Source organism: Micropterus salmoides, unplaced genomic scaffold (assembly GCF_014851395.1).
Source record: "Micropterus salmoides isolate LMB-PRFRI ecotype aquatic unplaced genomic scaffold, ASM1485139v1 Ms_hic_scaffold_15, whole genome shotgun sequence".
Classification (NCBI taxonomy): domain Eukaryota; kingdom Metazoa; phylum Chordata; class Actinopteri; order Centrarchiformes; family Centrarchidae; genus Micropterus; species Micropterus salmoides.
Genome location: NW_024040596.1, coordinates 23227215 through 23248233, shown reverse-complemented (window position 1 = coordinate 23248233; position 21019 = coordinate 23227215). Strand labels below are relative to the sequence as shown.

At 39.6% G+C, this 21019-nt stretch overlaps 1 protein-coding gene across 20 annotated transcripts in view; it reads right to left on the bottom strand.

The window, feature by feature from the left end:
* Positions 1-323: 323 nt before the first annotated feature.
* neb (nebulin) overlaps positions 324-21019 on the bottom strand; it is a 65042-nt gene continuing 44346 nt past the window's right edge. For 10 of the 20 annotated variants that reach the window (XM_038721103.1, XM_038721101.1, XM_038721120.1 and 7 more), the window contains 28 exons: positions 20831-20935; positions 20584-20694; positions 20366-20476; positions 20119-20220; positions 19602-19706; positions 18980-19069; positions 17230-17343; positions 16554-16658; positions 14487-14591; positions 13597-13707; positions 12731-12841; positions 11659-11772; positions 11419-11523; positions 10823-10927; positions 10314-10418; positions 9746-9838; positions 8684-8776; positions 8221-8313; positions 7116-7208; positions 6653-6745; positions 6162-6254; positions 5351-5443; positions 4802-4909; positions 3871-4057; positions 3120-3212; positions 2078-2218; positions 1804-1907; positions 324-1201 (listed from right to left, as the gene is read on the bottom strand). In XM_038721103.1, the coding sequence (XP_038577031.1) occupies positions 1028-1201; positions 1804-1907; positions 2078-2218; positions 3120-3212; positions 3871-4057; positions 4802-4909; positions 5351-5443; positions 6162-6254; positions 6653-6745; positions 7116-7208; positions 8221-8313; positions 8684-8776; positions 9746-9838; positions 10314-10418; positions 10823-10927; positions 11419-11523; positions 11659-11772; positions 12731-12841; positions 13597-13707; positions 14487-14591; positions 16554-16658; positions 17230-17343; positions 18980-19069; positions 19602-19706; positions 20119-20220; positions 20366-20476; positions 20584-20694; positions 20831-20935 (3057 nt within the window). In that variant the 3' untranslated portion in view covers positions 324-1027. The remainder of the gene's footprint in view (positions 1202-1803; positions 1908-2077; positions 2219-3119; positions 3213-3870; positions 4058-4801; positions 4910-5350; positions 5444-6161; positions 6255-6652; positions 6746-7115; positions 7209-8220; positions 8314-8683; positions 8777-9745; positions 9839-10313; positions 10419-10822; positions 10928-11418; positions 11524-11658; positions 11773-12730; positions 12842-13596; positions 13708-14486; positions 14592-16553; positions 16659-17229; positions 17344-18979; positions 19070-19601; positions 19707-20118; positions 20221-20365; positions 20477-20583; positions 20695-20830; positions 20936-21019) is intronic. The other 10 variants (XM_038721107.1, XM_038721106.1, XM_038721108.1 and 7 more) reach the window with 9 other exon arrangements.

Below are 21019 nucleotides of genomic sequence, written 5' to 3'. Positions count from 1 at the left end.
TTTTCCAAGTGTAAAATTCCAAACTCAGTTTTTATCTTGGACACGATTTATTTCTTATCAAATTAAAATACCATAATAAATGTCTATGTAATGGGTAGAACACGATTTTTTTTAACTCTCAAATATTGATATTGGCTTTAAAAACCCAGTTTCTGTCACTCTCTATGAATGTGTCTGTATTTGGTTGGAGAAACCTGTCGTGGTTATTATTCTGTAAATGCTACACAGTAGACCCATCCAGCAGCTAATCTATAAAGACTACTTGGAGAGAAAAAAAGACTTTGCCAAAGGTGAAAATTGAGAATGAAAAGAAGGAGGCGGAGTGCTGCAGGAGCTTGGTGTGCTTTATTAGCTACTGATTAAAGGTAGAGGACGTGCCTTACCTGGACCTAAATAATCGGAAGAAACAAGTCACACATTCTACTAGTGGCCAGCCTTCAGTATAAAGGAGGGAAGACTGAGGCTTGTCTCATACAACTCTGCAGGAGTGGCTTATTCATAGAGGAGGTAGATGGTAACTGACTCCTTATAAGTTTCATTATTTTAATAATTTCCCTTTTGCTCTCCATAGAATTTCCATTAAAGGCATAACTGGAACTATTTGAGCTCATTGCTTTTATGAGAAAATCCTCTCTCAGTATAACTCGGACAATTGTTTTTAATATAATCATACATATTTTGTGAACTTTACAAAATAGTGGGACAGAACGTATGTTAGTTAGTCTTGCTTTTCTTTAAACAACCTAAAATAGTCTGTCATTCATAGTAGCCATAGTATGTATAATCAGAAATATTTATATGTGTTATGTTAAGATGCTTATGTCACATCCACAGGCAACAGGGGCAGCAGCATATGAATGATAACAGACTTACTAACGAGAATTACAACACAATTAAAATAAAGTTACAGAGCTACAAGAAACTAAAAGATACACATTGCACTAAGCCACATTTGTGATCACAGGAAGACCAATCAGTTTGCCCTGTGGATGTGTCTCGCCCATTCCGGAGGGACGATGGGCGGGCTTTAAACTGCTTCAACGTAGTTGGCTGGCAGCATGCCGGTCTTGCCGGTGCGCTGCACGGTGCCGTACATCCATCCCTCGTCAATGGACTGCACGTTAACGATGACGTCGCCGTCCTTGAAGGACACCTCGTCGCTGTCGGCTGCAGCGTAGTCATACATGGCACGCACAGTTTTCTGCAGAGAATAAAGGAAAGGAGTCACTCGGGAGTATAGGAAGGGTTGGGTGAGTGCGAGAGTTTAAAGGATAAGGTTGAGTCACGCTGCTAGGAGGGATTTCATAATCTGAACATACAAAGGCTACTATATGAGGTGGTAAAATACCGCAAAATGGATGGAAGTGTGTAATAACACAAGAAAACGTGGTGCAAGTCACAACTGTATGACAACATAAAGTTCCTTTTCCAATAGAAGATTTGAGGATGGCATGCAGATAGTTTAGTGTGAACTTTGCTTCAAGTTTGAGACAGAAAACTTAACAGCAGGCTGAAAGTCTTAGTTTCACTGCCCGCTGTGGCTAGAAGTTTCCAGTTTCACCTGTGACCACACTCAGCATCACTGATGGATGTGGTTAGGTGTGGTCAGAAGAAGCGTGCTTTGTTGCACCTCTAATGACACCCAACAGTGAAGTCACGGGATCCCGGAGAACACCTGTGCATCACTGCAGCGAGGTGAGAAGTTGACCCAGTGGAGGTCAGACTTTCAGGGGCAGTTCAGTTACTCTTTACGCCTCCGTACCGGCTTGTGCAGTGCGTGTAAAGTGAATGTGTGTCACTAACCCCGGTGGTAGAGGGGTGTGAGGGGACGGAGGAGACTGTGGTCTGCTGGGTGGCTACTGATGATGACCTCTGCTGTACCTCCACCGTCTTAGCATGCTGGTAGCCTGCAGAGATTAAAAAAGAAACAACAGACCCAACAACAAGGCACAGTCTTATTATTAATACAATTACACTGCAGTGTGTAGATGCTAAACCCCGCATACTTAGTAAATATCCTGACACGCCAATATAATACATCATGTTGAAGTTTGTTGTGGAGACTCGGGATCATTACCAACAGAGGAGGCCATGAAGCCGTTGCTATAGAGAGACATGTGGGGGTCAGCGTCCTGGGACACTTCAGACTTTTCATCAGCCATGCCACTCAAAGCGCTGGTGGAGCGGGAGTGCTCCTTGCTGCGACGCTGAGCTTGCACTGTCAGCGGTAAGATACAAATGGTTCTTTAAGACTTTATGTAAAACCCAGTCATATTATCAGATGTAACATTTGCATCATACGAGCTATAGCTGCTACAAATCTGTTTAATTTAACACATGGATGATTCTTTTTGTTGATTCAGTCTGGTTTCTCAGACTGCCCTAAAGAGCTGGGGGCCAGCAAGTTGCCGTGCCCTGGTTGTATAATATGCCATAGATGTATTCTTATTTAATAATATATCCTTGTGATTTTTTTTAACTCATTTATAAACAGTTTTAAGATCTCCTGTGAATGATTTGAACGTACAATTAATAAATGTTGTAAAACAAACTCTAAGATTTGTCCATGTGAGTAATTTACATTCAGCTATATTATACTTTATCAAGCATTTATCTGCTCATCTTGTTTACTCGATTGTTTATGATTTTTTTACACAGTGTAAGTTAATTGTATAATGTATTTTATTGTATTATAACAGTTTACTATTTTAGGATGCCCAATAACACCTGGCAAGGGGACTGCCGATGAAAACTAGCCTGTGGCTAACTCGGGTGCACTTACTCTTTGCTTTGAATGTTGATCAGTCTACATTGTCCCTTTTCAAATAAACAATAAAATAAAATAAATAAAAATAAATAACTGCTTATAATTGCTAAATGCGGTGTAAAATTTTATTAGTTTTATTTTAATAGTTTGGACAAGGTAACTCAAAAACTAATGGTCAGATTTCTATTCATTTATTTGTCTTTGTTTAAACATTGGAGCATAACGGGCAGATTGCTATAAAGCATACTGAGCCCATTCTTCAGCCTCCGGCCAATATCTTACAATCATTTGGGAAAATGAGGACAAACTAAATATGCAAAACTTCTTCAGACCTATGAGCTTCTCATCTCACCTGACATCATGTGCAGACTCCTCGACTGGATGTTGTCCTCAGCAGGGTCGTAGTCAAACACAGAGCCGGGGTTTGTGCGCCACACACGCAGATCTGAGGGCAAATACAGGATTGGTCAATTTCTAATTCATCTCAGTCTGTGTCTAAAATTTGCCCCCGTTTGTGCCTCTCATGTACTAGCATTTGAGTCATAGAGCTGGAGTATCTGGTGGATCAACCCTTGATCTTTGAAAAATCTAATGAAAATCTTCCAGCATATACAGCTGTTTAGAAAGTATTTCCAGGATCCTCAATGGTTCTCCTTAAAAAATATTTGCACAATTAAGATTTTCAACCTGGTTCCCAAGTTGTGACTTCCTATTTAAAATATAGACAAGTATTACTAACCATTCTTATTTGGATTAGGGAATAGAGTTGCAACTTGGGAAGTGGGTTAAAAATCTATTTCATCGTGTAGAAATATTTTTTTCCAGATGGTTAGAAACGTCTGAGGAATCTGGATTGATGGTATTTAATTGTATTTATTGATTGTATTTAATTTGCTTTTATCAAGTAATAGGACCTCCATGAGCCAGTTTTTCAAACAATGCGGAGTATTTTCATTTAGTTCTTAAAGAATATAAACTGCCTTTCAATGCGGAGATTTGGATTTCTTCAGTTCAAATTTTGTTTAGTAGAACTTTAATGTCCATTTCTTTAGTTTTCAACACACCAAGTAATGAAAGTAATGACTGCATGCTTGTAGCTATACCAGTGATGGTCTCCTGGTCATGCTCAATGGCACGTCTTCTCTCCATCTCCACCACACGTCTCTGGATGCCACGGTAGTTAATGTCACTAAAGTCCTGGGTGTTCTTCTTCACGCGCTCTGTCACCGGGTCAGAGGTGGTGGGAGTGAAGCTGCCCTTGCTCTTCTCAAAGTCCTCATGATATCTCACCTGGAAAGCACCAATCACAACCACAGTAAGTGTAACCACAGTTTATACATGTAATGACCACTCTAGAAATATGCACATCTCTGTGACTTCAAAAGAGAATGCCCTTAAATAATCCCCCTTATTGTGGTGTTTTGGGATATTTTAGGATGCAGTACACTCTGGGAATATTCTAAATTTTTCTTCCTGTCAACAAATCCCATTAAAAGACCCCCCCAAAAAAGTATTGTCTGAGTAGCCAAAGCCTGACATAGCTTATTTCTCCGTGCCAGAGCTCCAAAAACAATAAGTCACACCAGCTCAGTTTAACATACACGGTCCTGCTGCCATAAATACCCACTAGAGCCCAAAATGTGTATTAACCCTCCGTTGAAAATAGTCCTCAATAAATGCACTATTTACTCCTGTTTGAGTAACGTTTTTCTAAAAATCTATCTGAAATATCTAAAATCTGTTTTAGAAAATTACTGAGCCTTTTATGAAAATAAATGTTTATATTCATGACCTATTTTTTTTTTATCTTCAGTGGGAAGAAATCAGCTTGGGGCTGAGACCTACAGGGTAGGGACAGACACATTGTTGGTTCTGGTCTTTTCATGGGATTTGTTGACAAGAAAAGTAAAGAATAACAAACACCAGCCTTACACTTTAACTAGAGAAGTACTTTAGTAGAAAAGTAAACTACTGGGGTAGAAATAAAACTTAAGGTGCATAAACACAATTAAACAAACAACCACAAGGTCTTACTCCAGAAATGATGCGCTGGGTCTCCCTGACTCGCCTCATCTCAGGTGTGTCCAGAACGAAGGCGGCCTTGCCCTGAACCTGTTTACGGAAACTGTCAGAGTACAGCACCTGGTGGAAGGTGGAGGAAGAGAGGACACACAGTGAGCATCTGAAAAGTTTCAAACCTGAAGTTATCAAACAGTAGCCGTTAACACACGAGAAGAAGACACACACGTATTATTGGGATTTCAGACGAATGAATTAGCAGGGATATTTTTATTAAGAGGTTAAAGTATTAAATCAAACAAGATTTATGTCCCAATCTTCAGTGGGACGACGGCAGGGAAACAAGATGAAGTGGAGTAGTTTCAACAACGGGAGAGGTTAGCGGTGATGATGTGCACAGACACACCACAGCTGCTAGTATTAAACACAATTAAATAGAGAGTGCAGTGGGGAGATTTAATAAAATTAACTAGAGCTGGGAGACAAGTCGGTTAGGAAAGGTTAACATGGGGTAGAAGAATATTTCTTCAATAGAATATGTTCTTGCGGTGGTTCTGAAGGTACCGAGCTAATGTTTTCTTGGTTCCTTTTGACTCGCTCCATTTCTGGAGTGAACACCACAGGAGTTCCCTTGGCTGAACTGTCTTTATACAACACCTACAGGACAGAAGCACAGTGCCCCAAGGGGCCAATCAGACACTCTGAACCATACACAGACCACACACCTATAGGACTGGTTTCATAGACCTGGATTAACCTCAAATCTTAGACAGAAGATACAGACAAAGCAGTTTTCAGGAAACATTAATATATCTCAGGGAAATATTTGCTTTCAGGTGATGTGACATTTGTTGCATTTAGGAATATATTTAAGCAGTGTCTCAGAAATTGGTCCTATAGTGACTCATCCTGGCAGCTCCTGTCAAACAGCCAGGATATCAGTTATAGAAACAAACATATGGAAACACACGCACACGTACACGCACGCACGCACACACGCACGCACGCACGCACACACGCACGAACGCTTCAGCAGGAGATCTAGCTTGTCATTTGCTGTGAAGTAGAAATTAATTAAGCAGCACGCAGCAGCTTTATGTGTGGGCTGCGGGTTAGAAAATACTGTATGAAAGGGGGTGTGGGGTTCACTCAGCTTGGGGGGGTTGATGGTTGAGTATTAAAGATGATTTGAAGGGGTGAGAGGAGAAAAGAAAAAAAGAAATGCGCGGATGAGAATGATAATGATTGCAGGGCTGGAGCTCAGGAAACTAGATGGAAGGAGGCAGGGGAAGTAGCAGACATGTTTATGATGGGCATTATTGATGGGCACTACTGTCCACTCTCAACAGTTAGGAGTTCAGTTTTGTTCCACTACCGAGCTGATGTGCTTCTGGGTTTGTTTCACCCGCTTTACTTCAGGGAGGTCCGGTATAGCTGTGCCTCGACCCAAAGAGTCCTTGTATTTTATCTACCCAACACACAGTTGAGGTTTAATGCAGAGACAGTGAAGGAAAAAATAAAGAGCAGATCAATCAGAGACAATTGCAGGACATAGAGAGCACATCACCAAAAATCACAGCAGACACGAAACATGGAATTAAACACACCTGAGAAATGAAGAAGCAAGTTGTGTTAGAGACACAGTGGGGTTTAGCTGACCCCACGAGGCTCATTGGTGTTATATCTGCATAGTTGGTTTGATGTGACAAGCATTAACAGTTACCATAACACCACTAAACGCGTGGTGAAGGCTCAGGAAAGAGGTTATGACAGTGTGTTTGTAGGAGATGAAGAGTGAGGTAGACGGGCGGATGGAGGCAAATGAATGTACAGCACATGAGGTTACAGGGTCACTCTGTGGAGTACCGTGCTAATATTGTGCTGATTGCGTTTAACTCTCTCCATCTCTGGGGTCTCTGATACTGACGTGCCTTGTCCCACTTCTGCTTTGTATTGAAGCTTTAAATGAGACAGCACAAAAAAGTCAAATATGGTGGTAACACACTCAAAGGCAGATTAGTTTAAAATTTAGGAGGGAAGGAAATGCCAAAAATAAGAAATTAAAATAAAAAATCCAGGGAAATGCAGACTAATTTAAGAAAAGAATAAATGTCAATTATGATTTTGTGTAAATGTGAATTAAAAATCAAGTCATCAACCAAGGCTGGTAAAAACGAGTGATTTATGAAACATAGTTAGGATGGAGGAGGGAAAACCAAAACTAAAAACATGGAGGGTAATGTTTTCTAGACTTAAAAAAGTAGGAGAGGTCAGAGGATGTTTTGGGAAATTATTATAAGGGAATAAGATAAGGGTCCTTATCCTCTACCAAGCTGATATTCTTCTGGGTTTCACGGACCCGCTTCACCTCAGGGAGATCTGGTATGGCTGTGCCTTGACCCACAGAATCCTTGTACTGTATCTGCCCATTGCATAAGTTACACAGATACAGAGTAAGACAGGGACAAACAAGAGCCCAGTATGTACAATAGACACAGACACGTCCATCCATTCATAACAACAGCACATACTTTGGAACAACTGACAATAACACATTATCACACATTAGTAGTTGGGTTTGTTGGCTATAAGTAAAGTTGGGAGATTTGCACTTTCTGCTTTAAAATGTACGATACTTCATTTAGTTTATTATTTCAGGGTTTAGATATAATAACTTATCATGAGAAAAAAAGTCCTACAGAGCCCTCAAAGTCCCAATAGATAATGAAGATGTTAACTTGAGTGACCAATTTATTTTATAGTAGAAACAAGAGCCATGTACACTATATTGCCAAAAGTATGTGGACACCCTAACATTACACACATACATTGTAGAGCTTGAATATTTATGTGCGACTATAACAGCCTCCAATCTTGTGGCTGCAGGAATTTGCTCCCACTCAGCCACAAAAGCATTAGTGAGGTCAGCTACTGATGTTGGGTGATGACCCCATCCAAAACCTTTCGGATGAAATGGAATGCTGAATGCAAGTCAGGCCTTGCGCTCAGGTCTCTGTTCAGGCCAGTGAATTTTTTCCACACCAAACGGGGAAAGCCATTACTTTATGGACCTAGCAGGGTGTCCACATACTTTTGGCCATTTAGCATATTGTGAGAACAAGTTATTATCTCGCCAACATCAAATTGGGTGGGCAAAGAAGTGCATGTGTTTCAACAAGTTAACAAAAAAACATTTTGGGCCTTTAGGAGCTCTGTAAAATCCTACAATTTAATTTTTAAAATGTAAAATAAACTAAAAAGTAACATAATAAGCAAGAAAAAATCTATGTAAAAAATTGGATTGAAAATGGCCATCTGAAGAGATTACATGTCAAGTAAGGTCTGGCTATATTCTCGGACACTAGATAGGGAGGGAATATGGAGGGAAGACTGGCTGAGGAAATGAAGGAGGGCAGGGTCACTCTGTGGAGTACCGTGCTAATGTTCTGCTGATTGCGTTTAACTCTCTCCATCTCTGGGGTCTCTGATACTGACGTGCCTTGTCCCACTTCTGCTTTGTATTGAAGCTTTAAATGAGACAGCACAAAAAAGTCAAATATGGTGGTAACACACTCAAAGGCAGATTAGTTTAAAATTTAGGAGGAAAGGGCATGCCAAAAATAAGAAATTAAAATAAAAAATCCAGGGAAATGCAGACTAATTTAAGAAAAGAATAAATGGCAATTATGGTTTTGTGTAAATGTGAATTCAAAATCAAGTCATCAACCAAGGCTGGTAAAAACGAGTGATTTATGAAACATAGTTAGGATGGAGGAGGGAAAACCAAAACTAAAAACATGGAAGGTAATGTTTTCTAGACTTAAAAAAGTAGGAGAGGTCAGAGGACGTTTTGGGAAATGATTATAAGGGAATAAGATAAGGGTCCTTATCCTCTACCAAGCTGATATTCTTCTGGGTTTCACGGACCCGCTTCACCTCAGGGAGATCTGGTATGGCTGTGCCTTGACCCACAGAATCCTTGTACTGTATCTGCCCATTGCATAAGTTACACAGATACAGAGTAAGACAGGGACAAACAAGAGCCCAGTATGTACAATAGACACAGACACGTCCATCCATTCATAACAACAGCACACACTTTGGAACAACTGACAATAACACATTATCACACATTAGTAGTTGGGTTTGTTGGCTATAAGTAAAGTTGGGAGATTTGCACTTTCTGCTTTAAAATGTACGATACTTCATTTAGTTTATTATTTCAGGGTTTAGATATAATAACTTATCATGAGAAAAAAAGTCCTACAGAGCCCTCAAAGTCCCAATAGATAATGAAGATGTTAACTTGAGTGACCAATTTATTTTATAGTAGAAACAAGAGCCATGTACACTATATTGCCAAAAGTATGTGGACACCCTAAATTACACATTACACTTTGTAGAGCTTGAATATTTATGTGCGACTATAACAGCCTCCAATCTTGTGGCTGCAGGGATTTGCTCCCACTCAGCCACAAAAGCATTAGTGAGGTCAGCTACTGATGTTGGGTGATGAGGCCTGACTTCCAGTCCATCCCAAAGGTGCTGGATGGGGTTTAGTTCAGGTCTCTGTGCAGGCCATTCAAGTTCTTCCACACCAAACTGTGAAAACCATTTCTCTATGGACCCAGATGGGGTATGTCCACATACTTTTGGCCATTTAGTGTATTGTACAAACAATCTCATCAAATATCTATGTGTATCCACAGGTAAAAACGTTTGGGGCCTTTGAGGGCTCCGTAAAGTCCTATAATTAGTAAATTAAATTTGAATAAACAAAAAAGTAAAATAATAGCATGAAAAAATCTCTGTAAAAAGTTGGATTGAAAATGGCCATTTCAAGAGATTACATGTCAAGTAAAGTCTGGTTATATTCTGGAACACTAGATGAGGAGGGAATATGGAGGGAAGACTGGTTGAGGAGGAGATGAAGGAGGGCAGGGTCACTCTGTGGAGTACCGTGCTAATGTTCTGCTGATTGCGTTTAACTCTCTCCATCTCTGGGGTCTTGGGCAAAGCTGTTCCTCCTCCCAAATCCTCTTTGTACTGAATCTTTACATGGAGGAGGAATGAAAGCAGCAACCAGTGGTTAGCTTGATTTCAACTCCAGGATAATGGAGGACTAGGAGCTTGATTTCATTTTCAAACTATCCTTGATTTAGTGTTGGAGACACATCAACAAAAACACACTGAATGAAACAAACATGAATCAACATTTAAAGGGACACATTTTGTCTGGACACTTCCACAACTACATGGTGCTGTGAACATAGTATTTAACAACACACAAGCTCTGCACTAATAAGTGTAAATGGTACACTATACAACAAAATGTCATGTGTTAGTTGCGTGAATTAAAATGCTGCTTATTTTACAAGGTTAAAAAATATCTGTTTGGTCCAAAGAAATAAGGGCTGCATTTCAGGGAGTGTTAAAGATGAGGAAAGAAAGTTAAAAAAAATTAAGAAAAACAGAAAAAATGTGTTATTAGAAAACACTAAAAATATATATATTATGGAGTAGATACCAAGCTGAAATTCTTTGTATTCTCTTTAACACGAAGCATTTCAGGAGTGTCCTGTACAGAAGACACTTTGCCCTTTATGTTTTTAAGGTCAATCTGGTATTGAAGCTACAGGGAGAAAAACAAAAGTGCAGTTAAAATGTTTCACAATGATAAAGAGGTAAAATAAAAAAGAAGCAAACCAGTGCAGAAACTACTAGTTCATTTGAACAAAAAAAATTACCTTAGTTTCTGGTCAGGATTAGCTTGAAAGCAATTTTCACATAAATGCCTGAGTAAAACATACTATACTGCTTTGAAACACATAATTTACAGCTGGATTCAATTGAATCAGAGAACACCAACAAAATAGTATAAAGTATTGAATACAATACTTTACAGCAGACATGGAGACATATACAGAGCCACCAGACACTGGAAGAACTGACTTCATACTATAACTCCTACAACGGTCAAAGACATGTTGCTCTAGTAAGAAGCAGCATAATTCATCATTTACATTTATTACTTACAGTGCTGAAGTTCTTTTGGTTCTCACGGACTCTCTGCATCTCTGGAGTGTCCAGGACAGGTACATAGTGAGACATGGTCTTCTCAGCCTCCTCTCTGTACTTTTTCTTTTAGACAAAAATGCAAACAGCAGGATTACATTAAACACTTTAAAATATATTTATACAGTATTTTATAACTCCTCAGGTAATTGTTGTGAGATGTCTCCAGATTATTTTAATTTAACCTTTATTTAACCAGGGGAAAAAATGCATTTTGATAAAATCTCTTTTTCAAGGGTGCCCTGGCCAAGAAAGGAAGCAGGACAGCAAGTCATACAGTACAAATATAAAACAATAAAATACAATCAAAACATTTAGCCTTTTCCCTATATACAAATGCAACAGTCGCAACCCACTATCAAACCAGTACATTCAAACTTCTATAAGCAGTTAAATACATCAATATAAAGCCATTTTATTCAAAAACAGTTACATTCATCTTTAAAAACCTCTGTAATCAAGGATATGAACTTCCCAAGAGGTACCAGTACCTCCAGATGCACAGGTAAGCAACCTAGAAGGAGATATTTTCTGAATGAAACTTTATGGTAATCTACCTGGCTGACAATGTTCCTCATCTGCTGAGCATGGATGATGTCTGGGGTGTCGATGACAGTTGTGTAGCTGGCCCTGTCCATCTCGGCGGTATGCTTGTACTTAGTCTAAAGAACAGAAAACAGTCAGCATGACTGCAAAATATGCCAGAATTGGTCCAGATTATATGCATGTATGAATCATCTATATATTTCCCACCACGTCTGCTGAGAGCAAAAAATCAGAATCAATGTGATTCAGACCTGACTGAGGATGTCAGTAGCATTCCTGGCCCTCATGAAGTCGGGGGTGTCTGTAGCCAAAGCCAACATTCCCTTGCCCTTGATCTCCTGCTCCAGCGACTTCTTGTACTCTCTCTGTAAATATTACAGGTGAGAAAGTGTATTAAATCACTGTAGTTGATGAAAGCAGACATGACTGTCAGATTACTATAAATAACAGGATTTCTACTCATTCATAAGGGTGGGGGGAGGGGTGGAGGTGGGGCTGCAATACCAAAACACCGAGGGAAACATCTAGGGGAATGGTGAATAAAGCTTAGAAGAAATTAGGATTTTTTTCCAGCAGGTTGTGTGTGAAGCTCCACTTAAAACTGAAAAACAGCAGTAGTTAAAGACAGTGTGTTAAAGCAAAATTAGACATTTTCAGTAAACCTGTTTTCTCTTAATATTCTATTACTGCAGTTTATTAAAATATCAACTGCTTTATAGTGCTACGTCTATCGTGCACTCCAAAAAATCAGCCTCACAGCATATCTTGACAACGAAATGAATTAAATTAGAATTTAATGAGTGACGTTTTGTACGCAGCTTTGATGCCATCTTGACCACAGCATTAAGCCTTTTTTTCTTGGTCCTTCTGTATTGTAGATGGGCTACGGCTGCCTGTCTAAATGCGCTGTAATATAAACAATCGAACAATAAACTAAAGTAAAAAATACAATCCTGTAGAAAAAATAATGCAACATGTTTCATCAAAATATCTGAATTTGAGGTTGATTTTTTGAATATTTATCTGACATTAAAGAAAGAAAGAATGAAAGAAAAGACAAAATCACAGGAAAATCAAATAGGGTAAAGGTCAAGTTATGCTTATGAGAACACTTTATAGACATCAGAGAAAGGAGAGTGCTGGAAAATTAGTGACGTCATCAAGCGGGGACAAGAGTCAAACTCAGCAGGTGCCCTTTTAGTATGAAGATGAAGCTTAGTTAAGGGGATGGGATTCAGCAGGTGATGCACCAAGAGCAGGATTGTGGGAAGGCCCTCGGTTGAGAGCGTGATGCTGTTTCCATCAGCTCTCAGTCAGTCGTACCTCACACAGGATTTGAGTGGCATTCCTTGCTCTCAAAAGCTCCGGAGTTTCCTCCAGTACAGTTAGCCCTTTACCCTTCACTCCCTCTTCTAGATCCCTCCTGTACTCTCTCTACAGGATGGAAGAAGAACAGAGAGACTGCAGAGAAGGGCACACAGGCAGGCCAGGCCAAGGCGTACAGACAGACAGTAGCACAGTGGGCAAACTCTGTGGCTTGCCCTTTGAGCTCAAAGTCACCAAAGCTTCCAAAAAATTAAATAAACTTAAACAGGGAAAGATTCAGAGTTTAGGTATACAACTGTGAAGACTGTTACAATCAGTCACATTTTTACAGAGAGATCAGAGACGTTGGTGACTTTGGCAACAATCCTGATAAAAGACTAGGAGAACCACATTTTATCAGAGCGTGGAAACAGAAAGAAATAACAACAATATCAACAAAACAATTCAGTCAGCAATTCACCTTAAAAACATTGCGGCATCATTCAAATGAATGCAGGCAAGCAGACTTTTTAACAAAAAGCCGTGATTGTGAAATTATGAGTCCAAGATGTCAACGGACACAGATATAAATAACATACAAACAACTACTTTGCTAAAAGTCATGCAATGGATAGAGAGAAGGAGATGGATGAATGTAGTATTATTAATAGTTTATAGCTGTGTAGTGAATCATGCGAACAAACAAACATTTTATTGCATGGGTGGACCTATAAGAAGTAAAGACAAAAGGACACACTTGTGGGATTAAAAGAAAGTGGTGAAAAGAAAGAGGGACTGTACTTGTCATGTAGTCTTAGTAGGATTATAAAGCATAGGTGAGGTAAATAGGGGAGGTTGTCAGGTATAAACTATCCTTTAGTTACCTCACTGGCTATTTTGGTGGCGTGTCTGACATGTATCATGGCAGGGGTGACCTCCAAGCCTGAGAGGTTCTTGCCCCTCATGTGGTCCTCAAAGTCCTTCTTATAGTCTTTCTATTGCCCGCAAAGATAAGACATGGGACAGACTCAGCTCAGATAACACCATGCAAGCAGTGCTGGTTCACAATGCAGTTACCTCATCCCAGATTGCACCATTCGCCTTACAATTACACCCGTTCCTGTATCTGCAGCCTTTAAATGTGATTATTTCTGCATGTGCATGAGTGCATTTGTGAAGTGTAAGAGAACGGAAGCAACTGTAATGTAGGGAGTCTGGGGTTTGTCACGGTAATAATGATAATCAAAATAAATGTATTGTGTTTCTCCATAAAAATGTTCATAGACTGAGACATACTTTACCTTTACCATCCCTGCATCATGAGAGTAAGATTAAGCAGTCTATATACACAGTATTAGGGAACAACAATACGCAAGGCATTGGGTAAGTTTAATTTCAACACATTTTACACTGCCTTCTACCAGCTAGTTCAGAATAGAAAACATTGAAGGACCACTAGTGCAAGGGACAATTTCCTGTGATCCGAATTGTAATCAACAACTCACAACATATTTCAACTAACACGCACTGAAACACATGTCTTGATTTAAAGGTATTAAAGGCACTGCAAAAAGGTTTTTCCAAGTCCAATATTAACAATACCCGGACATCCTACAAGCATATCAAAATACCACATAAGGCATTACAATACAGGTTAATATATAGCAGGCACTGAAGAATCTTCAGACTGAGAGAGAGGCAGGTCATGGAAAGTGAATTGCATCTGAAGCCATTTCAAAAGAGAGGAGACAGAGGAGACAGACAGGGTATTTACCTGGCTCTGCATGTGCTGGGCCTCCTTAGCAGTCACATATGTGGGTGTCTCGAAGTCCAGCATAGCCTTGCCCTTCTCCTTCTCATACTTCTCCTTGTATTTCACCTGGAACAGCCCACACAAATGTATTGTCAACTGTATTCAACAGACAGTAGCAGGTACATTATGTCTATGAAGATTCTCAGTCATCCAGGTCATAGTTATCCAACGAAGGTTAAAATCAAGGGCAACTGGACTTGGTTGAAGATACTGGAAGACGTTTCGTCCCTCATCCAAAGGACTTCTTCAGTTCTGACTGACTGGCAGGGAAACTCAGCTATTTAACCTCAGTGGGGTCGTTGGCCCGGGTCATCGATACCGCTGGTTCGTTAGTGTTCCTTGTTGCTGTGACGATAGTCGTTACAGTCGTTAAGACTACCTGTGGCCAAGACTGAACGACCATCGTTGGTATCTTCACCTGAGGCCAATAGGTTACGTTTGTTGAGTTTCCTGGGAAGTGATGAAAGGACAGCATTGTAAGTGGGGGATAAGTGGTGGTGTAGACCCCCTCCCCTGTTCAATGACGGCTTCTCAACCCTGGTGTAGATGGCTTCCTTGACACCTCTTTCAAACCATCCATCTTCTCTGTCTAAAATGTGCACCTGGTGGTCCTCAAACGAACGTTTGTGCAAACGCATGGCTCAACACAGAAGGGCCAACTCCTCAGGTCAAGACTCTGCAGTCTACTTACATCTGAAGGACAGAGGACACTCGTTCGCCAGTCAGTCAGAACTGAAGAAGTCCTTTGGATGAGGGACGAAACGTCTTCCAGTATCTTCAACCAAGTCCAGTTGCCCTTGATTTTAACCTTCGTTGGACAGGTACATTATATTCCGGTTGCTGTTCATTTCAGTACGCTTGGAAAATCAAATAGAAAAATTGTAAGACGTGTTTGAGGTATGTATAAATTAATATTTCTAAAAAGATTCTGTCAGTTAAATCTTTGGCAGTTTTTGTTTTTAAATTGTGAAATAATTTTGACATTTGACATCTTTTATTTATTTATTTTGGAAGGAGTCATGTACAATATTAAACATAAATGTTACAATTTGATGAATTGTACCAGAGTAGGCTTAAAGTTAGTTCAACACCCAAATGAGTGTTATTTTGTCCCCAACTTAAATTATTAACAAATGAATGCAACATCACCATCCTGTCAGTGCAGGAAATGAAGATGTGATATGCAAATATCTCATTCACACAGTGTTTTTGGGTGGGCGGAGTGTTTGTTGACCCCCAGAGTCTGTACCACTTACATTGCTCTGAAGTTCAGAGGCCTCCTTGTGATGGAGCTGCTCTGGTGTGTCAGGAATCATATGGTAGTGACCCTTACTCTCCTCAAATTTCTTCTTGTAGCGGTACTACGGGGGAATTCCCAAGCAAGTAAGACAGCTCAGTACAGCAAACGAGAAAATGAGCGCCTGGAGTTTACTCCCATCCATTACATAGTACAAAAAAAGCCTCATGTTTTATGACAGAAACAAAATTAGTAACTTTTCTTTTCTTTTTTTTTTTTTTTAAAACAGCTCTTAGCAATGTCAAGAAATATGACATGCTAACGAAACAATGAGTGAAAATTAAAAATGGTAGTTAATAATTGTGTGAAAAACTATGTAGAATTAAAGGAGAAACAGGGAGTTTTGTGTTAAGCGATCATTAATAAAATACTAGGTTTGTATAAACTACAGGAGGAAGTAAATCAAACTGAAAGAGTGAAGGAGTAGAGGTTAAAGAAGGTGACTGTATGGGAAGATCAAAGGTCAAAAGGTCAAGAAGGGTAAGGATCACTACCAGATGAGGTCACAGAATAATGGTGTGAATGATGGAGTTTAGTGCATAAATCCATGAGATGGTCAATAATCTGCAGCATGTTGATTGTTACTGTGGTACATGGGGTGACGGGAACACTGAGTTCAGACACATTTCAATACAAATCACAGAGATTGCACAGAGATTGCACTGAAACTGATCTGACTCTCAGCGGCTTCCTGGGTGGGAATGTAAGATGGTTAAAGGATGATGTCTTACATTGCTAGACAGTTTGCTGGTGCTCAGGTTGTGCTGCATGGACAAAGACTCAGCCATGTCAGTCACAGGCTTGTGGATCTTCTTCAGGTCACCCTTGTACTTAACCTGCAGGTGTCGTTAGCAGACATACTCATAATTACAAATTAACATACACAGTGGGTGATCTTTGTAACTGATAATGGTAATTTCCTCAGATTATTAATGAGGGTTTTTGATAGATTTGGAATTAACCTTTATGACATAAACAGAAAAAACATTGTGACCCTGTTTCTAATAGATACACTGAACAAAAACTACAGAAAAAATAAATAATAGAGCCTTCAATAAATGGTAAGGTTTCGGGGGAATTAATATTAACACTTTGAGACAGAGCTGCATAGATTTTGAAGGTGCTTTATGCTGAATGGTAAGATTAGACAGACCTTAGCCATGAACATTTGTTTAGTATGCACCTTAACCATTAGGAATATCGGGACGCCTGAAGCTATGCTACTCTAACAACTCAGCAAACTTTAAGTGCATGCAGAGACATTAGAAGGCATCTATGAATTTGAAGTAGGAAAATGTCTCCAAACAGCACACTACCTCTTATCTGTGTAATAATCATCCTGTATCTGTGTAGCCTAATCTGTGTCTTGAAAGGCGGTTGACAGAATGAGGCCATGTGAGCACCTACCTCACTAGCCAGCACACTGGCATCCTTCAAAGTCTGGTAAATCTTACTCTCCTTCAGGTCATATTGTGGTTTCTTTCCTTTCATCTCCTTGTCAAACTTCTCCTTGTACTTCAGCTATTAGGGTGGGATACATACATATAGGAGTTAGCATAAGTGGTAACTGTTGGGGAGACAAAAAACAGTGGAAGATTAACAGACTCCATCTCAATGGAAACATTTAAAAGGATAAAATAATGTGTTTTTATAGTGTATAAAAAGGGATGAGTAATTAAGATTTCTTTAAACTATTTCAAAACTATTGCAATATATTTGTGTGAATAATTTAGACTGAATGCTTCTGAATATAAGCACTAATTAATTAAACTCTTTAATTTGTATCCCTTGTTATACAAAAAAAAACAACTGTGGTCAAAATGTGTATTCTCTAAAAGTTTTTTTTTCTTTCTTTTTTTTTTTTTACATGCATCAGTTCATTTCCCCTTTTCATTCAGCAATCATAGTGTCCATTAGTCTTGGAGGGCAAGAAGGTCTCTATGGATGTGTTCACATCTGCAGTTTGGCTCCAGGCGTGAGAAGAAAATCCTATTTTATATTTATTTGAAGTTTTTTAACACAATTTTGTCTTATCAAAAATGACTCCACACATGTAAACATGTGGAGTTATGGCAAGATTACTAACATATTGTATTTCTACATCATGACGGTGGTTCAGACCCTGCATTGTAACATTTTCAAATGCTTATTTCAGAGTTTATTCTGGCCAGGACACTCCTGTAAGAGAGATTTTGAATCTCAGTGTGGCCTTTTCCTGGTAAATAAAGTTACATGTAAGTGCACTCAAAGGCTTTTTGTCTTTATCTTTATAGAGCAAATGAACAAACAGTTGGCTATGAACACAAATCTATTATGAATAACAAAGCAGTATCACAAAACAAATCAGTTGTTGTTTGGGTCTACGCTGCAGTTTGCCTGGCAGCATTTGCAGCTATTAGAGGTAACAAACTTCATTAATAAAGCAATCACATCAGGGTTCTTCTCAATAAAACCAAACAGGTCAGCTGTGGAGACGCCCAAGGACACTGTTGTTACATCCAGATGTTTCCAGTTTGTGCCTTGATTCAGGTGGATTGTAGTTCACACACGTAATTAGCATGCATCTCTAATGAGTTTCAAGTGACAATTTGTGACTCCTATTTGATTTAATGGTTGGGAAACTTGCAAATACTTTGGAGTTGTTAAAGTTGACTAGGTGGGCCTTCAATTCACATTTATGTTAACACTACACTATGTGGTAACATTTCGTGCTCTAATGTGATCTAATCTCATTCACACTCCCATTCTTTATGTATTTTAGGTGCATTTACACCTGTGTTTAAATCTGCAGATGAACCAGCTTTAAATAGAAGGTGAAACAAAGCAATATCCTTAAATAGTGTCATACATACAACATACAGTATTGGCACCAGTGCAGGGTTAGCAACACTTGTCTATGCTTAGCATTGAGCCACAGCTTCTCAGACAAACAAAAGAGCAGAGGGCACACACAATGCTAAACCGCACAGGTTTGCAAGACAAATCAAACTGATAACTTGATATTCTGAATCAAATCCTTTTTAAAAGTTCCTTATGACTTAAGGCTCAGCGATCCTTGCAGTAAAATCAAAACCAGTCAGTCAATGGATTGATTATAATAGAACAGACAGAGGAGACAGACAGCAACCCCTCGGTTTTAGGGCATGAACCTCCTTACATCACTAGTCACAGCACTCATTTTCTTAATGTGGCGCATCTGGGGGGTATCATAGGAAGCTGCTCCATGGAGGGAGGGCTTGGCCTCCACCTACAAAGCGCAGTGAAATGGAAGGATAAGAACACACAGACAAGGACAGTATGGAAGGAGACAGGAAAGGAAAGCGATGAGGAATAAGGAGAGTAAAGTGTAGAAGGATATAGGAAGAGGAGCAGTGTAGGTTTAGAGATAGGCTTGGGACATGTACAATGATTTGAGCAGTTAAACATGTAAATCTCCAATCACGGAGTCACAACGATAGATTAAGGCATGGATTATAATGCAGGATGGCAGTGGAAGCGCTATGAAAGAGCTGCTAGTTCTATCGTTAGGCCTACAGGACTGTTAAGCATCTACCACAGCAATACTAGTCTGCAAATATTAGCTTATGGAAGCTGAACTGACAATGACGGACATCTGACCTTTGTTGGTGTAATATGGCTACCACTGATTCCAGCCATCTTGTATGTAAAATAAATAAGGGATACATTTTCTAGGAGATGACTGTAACTGTAAGGAACCATTGGGAAAGCAGCATGGCCCACGTCTGTAAAAGACAGATGGTTGGTTTGGTTAGGTGTACCTGGCTGGTCAGCTTGGACACCTCAGTGGCCAGAGTGATGTCTGGGCGGTAGGCCAGAGAACCTCCACGGCTTGCCTCCTCACGGGCCTTGTCACGGTAGCCGATCTGATAGAAAAAATACCAAACAAGAATCAGTGCACTAAAAGGCAGTGGGCAACCAAAGATGAAACAACAAAAAACTGTTCATTGTTGTTATTCAGTCAAACAGTGTTGATGGTACAGCAATTTTTCATTCATTTTCTATGGAAAAATGTGGCTTCATTGGTGGTGGAGTCATACCGGTGCTTTTGGGGACCATGCCAATGCGACATATTTCTTTCGTTGCCATTCTTCTCATTAAAAGGTCTAATAACATGCAGTGAGCAGTTAAGCAGTGGGACATATTTATTTGTGGGTCTACATATTTTTATGGCTAACTCTGGCAGTGAAAATCAGGCTTGTACAGCATATTTCTGCCTTTACATGTACAGGTTTTACTCTTTAATATACAAGTTTGATGCATGTACTTGCGGATTACCTCACTGATAAGTCTGGCAGCCTGGGTAGCCTTCTGTATGTCAGGACGGTCGACTACACTGGTGTAGTGAAGGTTGGCTTTGGCATCCTTCTTGTAGGAAATCTGTGGGGTTGGGCAGAAGAGAAGACAGAATAGTATGTGGTAAACTCTGACAATTTGTAGAGAAATTTGAGAGGCTGTGAAACGTGGTGATTGTGTGCTGTAAATAAAATCGATACAACGTCATTTCTTTGCGGAGATGACTTACATTGCTCTGACACTTGGCCACTGACATGGCATGCTGAACATCAGGTGGAACAATCATGTTGTTATACACTGACTTGCCCTTTTCCTTCTCAAACTTAGCTTTGTACAATTTCTGTGAGAGAAAGAGAGAAATGAATGTCAAGGCCAGCCGTTCAAAAATACACCATGATTATAAGGTGGCTGTGCTCATTTTGTGAAATAAATGTAAGACAGTTGTACCCCGCTGACAAGCTTGTTGATCTCCTTGCTGTGAGCAGTGTCACGAGTCTCAGACAGGGTAGTGAATGAGCCAGACTGCATGTCCTTCTTACTGGCCTCCTTGTATTTGCTCTGAGGATTAAAATGAAGAATTTATAACACATGTATTGTTAAAGTGATTAAAAAAAGTTATTTAGAATAATGTCTTCTTAACCTGTACAAAATTCTTAAGTATACAAAAAATGATTGACTTTTTACTGAATGATACCTCTGATGCCAGAGTGCGCACAGCCTTGGCATGGAGGATTTGAGGAGTGTCCTGGACCGGCACATAGTGGCCCTTTTCCTTTTCATACTTCTCTTTGTACTTCACCTGGAGGGCAGCAAAAGAAAGGTTGTTTGTAAAGTTTGTTAAACACTCAGTGCTGAAGTAGTCTTGTTGTTTGAAATTACTTTA